The following is an 11,465-nucleotide window of genomic DNA, read 5'->3' as shown; positions in this document are numbered from 1 at the left end:
ATGATGTGTTGTTAAGAGAAGTGGCAACACTTCTCCCACAAGCTATAAAAATAGTAACAAACAATGCAGTGTAAAGTTGAAGGCTTTCATGGCCGGCATCCATAGTTTTTTGTGGTTTTTTCAGGCTATGTGGCCATGTTCCAGAAAAATTTCTTTCTGATGTTTTGCAAAACGTCAGGAGGAAACTTTTCTGGAACATGGCCACATAACCCGAAAAAAACACAAAAAACGAAACAACGCAGTGTTATTGTTTGGTTTTGCGTATATTTACAGTAATAGTAACAAGTTACTTTTTTGAGCTTCGTAACAAGTAGTGCAACAAATTATTTTACACAAAAAGGTATTATTTATGTAAAAAAGGGAAGTGGTCCTAGTTTGGGGGAAAAAGTAGATGATGATGTTCCTGAAGACTAGCCATACTATTTGGTTAAGTGGGGCACCCAACTCCAGGGACATATCCTCTAATTGTCCCAGTTTGGCAGAGACAGGCCTGATTAATCCTTTGATGTCCCATTTTTTTCAACTACTCTTAGAATGTCCCATTTTCTCTTTTGTCTGTCTATTTTCTGCCTTCATTTTTGGCTTATTTCAGTTGCAAACTGAATGCAAAAATTAGCTCAGCTGGAGCAGAGGAAAGGAGAGGCTGGAAATGTAATTGAGGCCTTGTCTGCATAGGCCAAAGAAAGCTCTCCCCAGTTTCCATGGCAAGGAGTCCAGATGATATAGGGCCCAATCCTCAATTCTGGTTCAAACTGTCTGGATGACATCTGGACAGTTCAGCATGGAGCCCACTGTATATACACCTCCGCAAAAAAAGTTTTAAATCAATCAGTTTGATCCAGATCTTCCCAGGAGATCCAGAGTTCTCCATTGCAATGCTGTCCAGCTATTTACTGTGCGTCCTGCTGTGCCATTTGGTGTTGCTGTTACTGCTGCTGCCAAGCATTGCTCATTCTGAAGTCAAAATGTGCAAAATGTGACACACTGAAATGGCCTTAGTTGTTTTAATTGATAACCTATTCCTGGGGGAAAGACAAGGGAAGTGCTACCCTGGTGATCTATTTTGAGGTAGGGGCAAAGGGGGTGGTTGGCGAGGACATGGCCAAAAGGGTCCACTAACCCCTTCTCTTTGGTGAAGAGGGCAGTGGCTGTGGTCTACTCACAAGTTGGAAGTAACCCTGGTGGTCCACTTGCTGGTGCATCCTCTACTCTCAAGTAAACCCCTGGTGTGGGCCCTGATCTTAAGTAGATCACCAACACAGCCCTGTACTCTTGGGTAGACCACTGCCATGGTCCCCTACTTTCGAAGCAGCTATGGCATCAGCAGCAAAAACAGGAGGGGCACACTTGCCCCTTCCCCCCACAGGAGTAGGGTTTGATCAGGTCTCACTACTCTTCTAGGGTGTCATCTGGTACATGCCACACCACCACCACCCACCGAACTCCACTAGTCTAGGCATTGTAAAAACAGCCCAGACCTAACTCAGGTATTTGGACCTGCATAATGTAAACAGCCCACCTCTTACCTGGGGAGAGTTCAGGGTTTATACATAATATACATAACACCTGAGGTATGTTTTAGCATTCAGTTGGGATATCAACTGCAACACTCTCCAGACAATTAGAGACCTCAGAATTGTATATTCTAGTAACCTCTCCCCTTATAAAACAGCAGAAAGGTTGGTTAAGGACAGCGGTGGTGGGGTTTGTTGCTCATGTGAAGCAGAGAAGCGGTCAGTTAAATAGCAGCAATATGTCTTGAAAAGTATAAATATGACGCCTTCCCTACATCATGTGTCATGCCTATGAACAATTCAGTTATGCACCTGATCACAATGCTTTTCACTGTTCTGGAATGTGAAAGGAATGTCTGCCTGCACATGAACTTTAAGCACTTCCTCACTGTCACAGAAAAAGCAGTCATGTGTTGCACATGCCTGAAGAGGACTGAACAGGAAACCAACTTTAAAAGCAATTGTGAGGCTCCTTCAGATGTTGCTAGGCTCCAGCTGTTATTGGGCTGAGCATGACATATACCAATACTCATATTGCAGTCCAGGAAGATTGGTAAGAATGATGAGTTCTCTGGACTGGCTCCTTGTCAAACCTCTGAGACTGATCTGTTTGGAACTACTGTGGAGTTTCAGCCTCTCACCAAGACACATGGGAGCTGGTACCTATTTTCCCATGCAGGTGAAAGGATTGGGCAGACAGGTCAGATGTAGCTCTGTAAAAGACAATTCTTCATTTTATTAAAGTAAAGGTAAAAGTATTCCATACTGACAAGGTTGACAAGTCGTGTCTGACCATAGGAGGTGGTGCTCATCTCTATTACTAAGCTGAAGAGTCAGTGTTGTCAGAGACTACTCTGTGATCGTGTGGCCAGCATGACTGCACAGAACGCTGTTTACCTTCCCACCGAAGTGGTATCTATTTATCTACTTGCATTTGTATGCTTTCAAACTGCTAGGTTGGCAGAAGCTGGGACTAGTGATGGGAGCTCACCCCATCATGCAACACCCAGGCCTCAAACTGCCAACCTGCCGCTCTTGCAATCAACAGAGTCAGCATCTTAACCACTTGAGCCACTGCATCCCTCATTTTATTAGGCTCATAGAAATCACCTGGACTGTTAGCTTTGGGGAAGGAAGATGAGGTGTGTCCTTTTAATTAAAAAATAAAATAAGTAAGAAGAACCTTTTCTGCCCTGCCTAAAGGAAGAGCTCAACAGACACAACTAGGATTTCCAATATAACATCATAAATTTCCACACACACCTTTTCTCCTACCAAAGGCAGGAATGGATTGTTAACAGTCAGGGGCTATGTGTTGAAGGAAAAACATATGGAGCTTGCTTCATTAGTCACTTCTGGAATCTCCAGAGTTCTCCAGTGCTGGCTAGAGGTCTGCTGATTATGCTGGATTACTAGGTATGCTCAGACCATTCCTCTAGCTTAGCAAATGAGCAGGAAGGAAGAAAAGGGGGGTAAGGAAGGCAAGACATTATTACGGAATATGTGCATACATTGATGTATTCAGGTCTCCAGTAACTGTGCAGGATTCAAGAACATATTACAGTGCTTAGGGCAGTCCTAACAAATGACCCGCCCACACCCTTTGTGATTTAGGAATGGTGGCATATAAATTAAGTCAACAAATTAATAAATAAAAAATGCAATACAAAGTACAATAGACATAGGGGATTATCACATGAGGCAGAGGGGATCACTTGTTTTACCCCGTCCTTATTGTGTCTGCGCTTATCCTGTCCTCCCGTCAGTAGCACTCATCTTTGTATTAACGTGAGTTTCTGTTAATACACAGTGATGGGGCCATGCCCCATCACAGATGGGAGAAGGACGGGATAAGCACGACATCTGAAAATCTTACCATGATCACACAATAAGAACGAGGTAAGAATGGGATAATGATGATGTCATGTACAAATCTCTGCGCAATCGTGCTGGAAGGACGGGACAAGGACGCCCCGTCCTCCATGTGATAATTTACATAGTAGATAACCGCACTGCACTCTTATAGTGGTGCTATTCCATTTTTACTGTTTTGGTTGCATCCTGTTGCATTCCGGAATTTGGAGTTTAGAGAGGGGGGCATTTAGAATTTTCAGCCAGAGAGCTCTTAGGCCTCACTGAACTACAAATCACAGAATGCAACAGGAGGCAGCCAGAACAGTAAAAGTGGAATGGCACCACTACAAGAGTGTAGTGTGGTAATCTAAATAAAATCTTCATGTGTAAATCTATTTCAGCACTTCATAAAACAAACAGCTCAATGTCATGCATTTTTACTCAGTTATTCATGTAACACACAAACAAAGCGTAGGTTAGGTTTTAAAATTGATTTGATATTGTTTACAGTTAGGAGAGAAGATTAATTCACTACCATCAACACTATTAATTGAAATTATTTGATTTGTTAAGCTATCATTAATTAACTCAATCAAAACATTTGTGTGGGACCAGACCATGTGATTGACAGAATAGCATGGAGTTTATTATGTTGACTGTAGAGAAGCACATTTTTTCACTGGCTCCTTCAAAAGGTCTTTTAAAAATCTTTTAAAAGTTACCAAATATACTTGTGTATAAACTGAAAAATTCATATATTTATATTTATTGGTTAAAAAATTTATGGTATATGCTCTGAGTTTTACCCTCGACTTATCAATGGGTGCTTCTTGAAACATATTTATGAACACTTACTCAAATGATTTTTAAAAACAACAACAACAAAAGAACAGAGTGACTTACATTAAGATAGTTAATGCTACAGAGAGGCAATTTAATTAATATACTGTAATTCAATTTTCTGGCTGATAGCATGCAAGAATGAGAAAATCACAAGGAACACTTAAAATCTATAACCATGGGTTATCCACATGACAACAGGAGAATTGTGCTCAACATTTTCCTCAGTGAGGCCCTTGTGACCCAGGAGGAAACTACACTCAATAAGAGTTTGAAACCTCACAAAGCTTAATACTAATAATAAATGTATTTCTTTTCCAACTCTCCTCAAGGCAAGGTACATTTTAAAATACAAAACACAATTTAAAAAGAAAGAAAACACATAAAACCAATAGTTAATATACAATAATATAAAACCCAATAAAATACTCATATGAGTACATTCTTTAAAATGTACAAAGTCATAGTTTAAAATTGACTGGGTAGGCTAGGAGAGATGTGTCTTTAATGTTGTTTTAACTGCCATCAGCGTTTTCAGCTGTCCTATCTCTTCTGGCAAGTCATTCCACAGTCTGGGGACAGCCGATTAAAAGGTCCTCTGGGAAACCGTTGCCAGTCCTTTTGGCTAGTTAGAGCAAACATTTCCAAGAGGACCTGAGTGTACAGAGCGAATTGTATGGGAGAAGGTGGACCTAAACCATGTAGGTAATAACCAACACTTTGTACTTTGCCCGCAAACTAATTGGCAGCCAGTGGAGTGATTTTAAGATTGGTGTAATGCAATCATTCCTGGATGTATCCGTAATCAATCTAGCTGCCATAACCTGAACCACTTGGAGTTTCTGGACTTGGTACAAAGGTTGCCCAATGTAGAGTGCATTGCAGAAGTCCAGCCTTGAGGTTATCAGCGTGTGCATTATCATCTTTAGATCCTCTAGTTCAGACGCAGTTGGCATATCAGATGAAGCTGGTTGCAGACACTCCTGATTGTTGCATCTATTTGAACTGACATTTGGAGATATAGATCCAGGAACACTCCCAAATTGTGAACACAGTCTTTCAGGAGTGTGATCTCATCCAGAACTTGTTAACACACCTTCAACCCCAGATCAGGACTCTTAATAGTAATCACCTGTCTTGTCTGGATTCAATTTCAATTTGTTTGTCTTCATCGGGCCCACTACCTCATCCAAGCATTCTCTCAGAGGAGACAAACTATCCTTAGCTAAAGCTTTTTTTAAGGCAAAGAGAAGTATATTTGGGTGTTATCAGCTAATGTGAGCTATTTTAAAAAGAAAAAAAAGAAAGAAACCTAAAACTGTCTACTACCAGTATTCTAATCATCAAGGGCTACTTTTTCATGTACAGTATAGGATTCTTTTAAGTTACTTCCTCTAAACATGGCTACATGGATGGAATGGCAATTGATCTGAATGGCAATTACTCAGAAAGTATAGCATCTCAGCAGGCATTCTATGGTTAAGAATTAATACAGTAGTACTTCAGGTATCTCTGTAATATTCTAGATGGTGTCTGTGACACACTCAAATGGGCAATGAACTATCTTGCCCTGCCAGCCAATACACCCCGTTTCACATCTGCAAATGTCACATATTTGCCAAATGCAAAAGCAGCAAAGAGCAGAAATAATACTGGGTATATACTATTTGCCACATTATAACCTGACCCATTCCAATTTTCCTCGTTTGTCTGACTAATCTAGAGGTGAGTAGACTTAATCATAACTGTCTTTTTCAAAAACATCCTGAAGAATTTTTAGCTAATGTGATATACCAGGATAGGACTGTGTTTTACTAAGAACTTGTTTTTGTAGCACTGTGTCTTTGAGGTCAGTTATAAAAATCAGTGCCAAGAAATCATCCATGTGACTGCACCATGATAATCACTTCAAGGGAAATCAGACCATGCAGCACAGATTAAATACTTAGGTTTGTAGTCTGACATGTCAGTAAGCCAGTCTGTATTGTTATAACATCCAGAGAAAGGGTGTTTCAGCTTGGCTCAGGAACCAGGCCCATGAGTGGCTTACTCAGTAGTTTCTCTTTACTGCTTTCACCTCTGATTTTGCAGTACTTGGTTTCTATATTTTATTGTATTACCTCAAAAGATAGAAGAAATGATTTTGGACACTAAGCAGGGTTAGCCATGGTTAGTACTTGGATGGGAGACTGCCAACAAATACCAGGTCTCCGTAAGACAACATGAGACTTGAATACCCATATTTCAGAGGAAGGAACTAGCGAAGCCACGTCTGATTATTCCTTCCCTAAGAAAATGCAATGAAATTCATGATGTTGCCACGAATTGACAGGGAACTTGAAGGCATGCATGCAAGCATACACATACCTGGTATTCCATACACTAAATGTTTGTGTATGGTATTCAAGTCTCATGTTGTCTTACGGAGACCCCATGAATTTCATAGGATTTTCTTACACAAGAAATACTCAGAGATGGTGTTGCCAATTCCTTTCTCTGAAATATCACCAACAGCACCTGGTATTTGTTGGTAGTCTCCAATCAAAGTACTAACCAGGGCTGAGACTGCTTAGTTTCCAAGATCAGATTGGAGAAAGTGTTAAACCACCTGCCACAAATCAGGACAAAAAGTCCACTCTCTGCACATGCATCTCTTTCGGTAAGACAAACCTAATTTTATTAGTAATTTTGTTGTCCTTTTCCTTTGCTCTTTTGTGCTAATTCTCTCCTTTGTTGTTAACTACCCCACCAAAGAGCTAACAACAATATGTTCTCTTCAATAATTTGTTTATTCAACTTCTACCCTTTCCCCCACACCAAGGGACCCAAGGTGGGCTAATAATACTTTGTTAGAGAGCAAAAGAAAAAAAGAATGTCTTGTAAAGAAAAGTTCCTCCCCGACATAAATTGCTTTTTAAAAAAAACACACAAGTATCCAAATGGGTAACTTTTATTTGTGGATAAAAATTAAGGCTCACAGTAATTTTATAATTTACACGCAGAAAATGTTGTTTTTTTAAAAAAATGAAAATGGTAGCAATTATTCCCTATACAAATTCCTTTGAAAATGTTGACATGCCTTACTGAAGGCTAGAGGGTGAACAGACTGAACAGGAGCAACTGCATTCATAACCTACATGTTATACATTCCCTTCAGATTACAAGAGTAATCTGTTTCTGCATCTGGATGAGATTACATGAATCAACACTATAAAGTACATTCAAGGACTGGAAGGATGATAATTAAGGTATACTTCACATTTAACTTCCCTCACAAACTGAATAGACTTATATTTTTAAGGAGGAAAAAAACTGTTTGACACAACACTGTTTTTTTAAACAACTCTTAAAATGCAATACACCTCACATGTGTTTGCTTCTGGCTCAAGCATATTTGCCCTTATAAAGTTTGCCAAAATCCATTTTGTTAATGGTTCCTATTTAAAAATAAATTATCAAGATATGGTTTGGAGGTAATAAAATCCACACACTTACTAGTACACAGAATTTGTCTATTTGTTTACCTAATATAGTGAATATGAAAGCAAAATATTTTAAAACCAGTTACAAAGATTTAGTTAAATGTCTTGTCTCTTTTGGATGTAGTTATAACGTTTTTCTAGATGTGTACTAACCATGATAAGATTACATATTATAGAATTTTAAAAAGCTTAAAAATAGCATTCAAAATTGTTGCATTTTCATTAAAAGAAAAGGTACTAAGTACCTCAAGACAGCAAGAGATCCAGGAGCATCCCACTGCTGAATCATCACGAAGCAGCATCTCCCCCCAAGGAATCTGAATGCTGATCTCACAAGAGATGTTAGATTTCCAAACAATCATTAAATTTTGATTTGCCACCACAAACCTACCAGTAAGAACACAAAAAGTATTTCCTAGTCGATACTAAATTCACTTGACCACACCTTCTCCAAAACAATGGACAAAGCACTAAGATTGCTCACCATGAGTTGCATGAAATTAGTCCAGTACTGTACTATTCTTTGCACCATCTTGCCGAATGGAACTTATCTGTATGTTGCATGATATCCACAAGAAAGGTCTTGAAGAGACAGCAAACAGTTATATGGCACAGCAGGGTTGTTAGTACAACGAAAGAACTTCCATCTATACAAACACCAGGTGTGCATAGTTGTTGTTGTGTGCCTTCAAGTCATTTCCAATTTAAGACAACCCTAAGGCAAACCTATCATGGGATTTTCTTGGCAAAATTTGTTCAGAGAGGGTTTGCCTTTGTCTTCTTTTGAGGCTGAGAGCATGTGACTTGCCCAAAGTCACCCACTGGATTTCTATGGCTGAGTAGGGATTTGAACCTTGGTCTCTAGAATCCTAGTCCAACACTCAAACCACTACACCATACTAGCTCTCATCATTTTCTGAGAAGTCATCAGTGGACTTGTAGCCAGCACCACTCCTTTATTTCCTCCAACTGTGTCCTCTTGGCATGCTGTTACCAGTAGCGAGCAGAGACTAGTCAGAAAAGCAGTGATCTGGGCATTGCATCAACCACATCTTGGTAATTCACATAAGACCCATTTTGAATGCAATTCCGAATGACATATTTCACAATCAAATCTTGCATTAAACAGAAATACTTCTTTCCTTCCTCTTCATGAAGCTGTTGATGAATTTCCAAGCATAGTCACTTGTGCCCTAGCAAGCTTGTACATGGGTTTGCATTGATTTATGGTGGACCTGTGAGCTGAGGTGGCATTTATAACAGGCAAGAGTAGTCAAGTCAATCCAATGTTAGAGGAGAAGTGTATTCTTTATGGAAGGTATGGACCACTTCTGGTCCTCCAGATGTTGCACACCATGCCTCACTATTCACTCTACTGGCTTGGATTGATGCAAATTGCCGTCCAACATATGGAAGGGCAGAAGGTATCCATGCTTTATGGTAACTAAGTGCTTCCCTCATTCCAGTTACTGTAACTACATATATTAGACACAATTTGATTTGAGTTCATGCTATCTAGATCATAACCCACACATATGGAGAACCATCTAGCTTTTTAATCATAATGCAGACCAGAGGCAGCAAATAATTATGTTCAACTTACTGGTAGCCTATTCTTCACAACTTAGTAATGAAGAAATTCATTTATATTCAACAGGCTATGCTGGCTCTGAAACCCCATTAAATACAAATCAGAAAAACATTTTAATGCACCTTATAAAGGTGCGCATAAAAGGAGTACTTCCCTTTACTTTATAAAGTACCATGATGTAGAATTTAAAACCAATAGGAAAGATATGACTGATAATTCAAAATAATAGCAGAGACTGAACAAGGGTGCAGATTTTGATGACTGCAATGTGGATTGTTACTTTGATACTGTCCAAACCACAAGATGTGTTTTCAGCTATGTACATAATTCATAACTGGCTTTCTTGTAACTTATTTAATGCACATTAAATATAGATATCACTGCATGGTGGAGAAATGTATGCTTAAAGATTCTTAAACAAAAGTTGCTTGTTTTGAGAATGTTATGGAAGATGGGAAGACTTGGGGGAAGGGGAACCTAGTAATTATTTGAGTGCCAAAGCCAGTTGTTTAGAGTGTCAACACTTATTGCCATGGTATTAATACTCCAAATGACATGGAACAGAATTTACAGTACACAGCAAACAAATATACATTAATTCCACAATTCAACAATACCCACTACTCCATTTGGCAAAATATTTATTTATAATAAATCTGTTTCAAAAGCAGTTGGTCACTTTTTCATTTTACATTATTAATAGGCTCTAACAATGGTTTTGGTAAATGTAAATAAACGGTCTCTTTTTACACAGTATACAAAAAATTTAAAAAGAGACACTGAAATGACATAACGGTAAAAACACATGAAAAAATTGGGAAGAGTCAATAAAACAAAAAGAAAGGCAAAGCAATATAAATCTATCTGCACATAGGCAATGCTGCCCTAATTATTTTACCCGTACATATCCTCAGCCCCACTTACCTTACACCTCCCTCCCACCCCAAGTCATCACTCTTAATTTGCAGATTACGCTCCAGGAGAAAAGAAATAAAAAATAATCACATGTGATGTAGCAGCAGCTCCGGTCACTCTTTTCACAGTACTGCATGTCAACACTGGGAATGGTTTCTGATATAATTTAAAACTGCATACAGTACTTTCACTGGAGGGGAAATAATTACTCCCACTCAGTTGTTCCTGGTGGTTTCGATGTCAAGTCATACATCACCCGTGAAATGCCAGGAATCTTCTTGATCTCTGTCACCATTTTCAATACAACCTATGTTTTGGAACAAAGAAGACAAGAACATAAATGACAATATTTCTGAAAGAATGAAGGAACAAATTCAGGCCTTTCCTGTAAACTGATTTAAATCAAGCCAAGTGTGGCCTGTGGGTTGCATGTGGCCCCCAGGAATCTTTTTTCCCCTCTTTCCCACATTTTATTTTGCTCTGAAATGCCCCCAAAATGATCTCTAGGGAGTGTGGAGGGGCATTTCCACCACATCTGGAGCCCCTCTCAGACCCCCAGGGTCAAAATGAAAATTTCCCCAAAATGTTATTTATTTATTTGCCACATTAAAACATGCTTCCCAGTCCCCTGGAGGTTGTTTGGGAGCACAACAAATTGTGTGTGTGTGTGTGTGTGTGAGAGAGAGAGAGAGAGAGAGAGAGAGTAGAAGCAGGTGTGGTGGGTGATGCAGCCCTCCAAAGTCTGCTGGAAGGCTAATGCTGCCCCCTAGCCTTTCACAGTTGCCCACCTCATTTTAAATGAACAAGAATGTTCTAGGTCAAGTGTGGGTACCATAAGGCCCTGTGATTCAGGCCCACCAGGAATCCTAATCTGGTTCTCAGGAATTCTTCAAATGGCCACACTGACATCACTGTTTGGAGATTTCTAAGTTTTTGCATTGAGTGTCCTCTGGTGTTGTTGGGTTTTTTTTTTGGGGGGGGGGGTTATCAACACATAAATTTTGGTAATATAACACAAAACATAGGGTGCGCCTACAAAAAAAAGTCCATACATTCAATCTATAAATTTAAAACTAATTACTACCACAAACAATAAAAACTAACAATACACAAAATAACAAAAGAGAAAAAGAGAAGTCATATGGTTTCCAACTTACTAGCTGATGGTTGTAAATATCAAATTATTCTACTTCCTCTAAATACATATACAATGCAGTATTTTGGCATTCCAACCAAGGGATACTCAACCTGCAGCAGGAAAAGCTTTAA

At 39.2% G+C, this 11,465-nt stretch overlaps 1 protein-coding gene across 1 annotated transcript in view; it reads right to left on the bottom strand.

Annotated features, from left to right (window-relative positions):
• Positions 1 to 9,905: 9,905 nt before the first annotated feature.
• Positions 9,906 to 11,465, bottom strand: part of GMPS (guanine monophosphate synthase) — a 63,971-nt gene continuing 62,411 nt past the window's right edge. The window contains exon 16 of the mRNA XM_042457959.1: positions 9,906 to 10,503. Within this exon, the coding sequence (XP_042313893.1) occupies positions 10,402 to 10,503 (102 nt within the window). The 3' untranslated portion in view covers positions 9,906 to 10,401. The remainder of the gene's footprint in view (positions 10,504 to 11,465) is intronic.

Source organism: Sceloporus undulatus, chromosome 3, assembly GCF_019175285.1.
Source record: "Sceloporus undulatus isolate JIND9_A2432 ecotype Alabama chromosome 3, SceUnd_v1.1, whole genome shotgun sequence".
Taxonomy (NCBI): domain Eukaryota; kingdom Metazoa; phylum Chordata; class Lepidosauria; order Squamata; family Phrynosomatidae; genus Sceloporus; species Sceloporus undulatus.
Note: the sequence above shows the minus strand (reverse complement) of the source record. Positions and strands in the feature narration are given on the sequence as shown.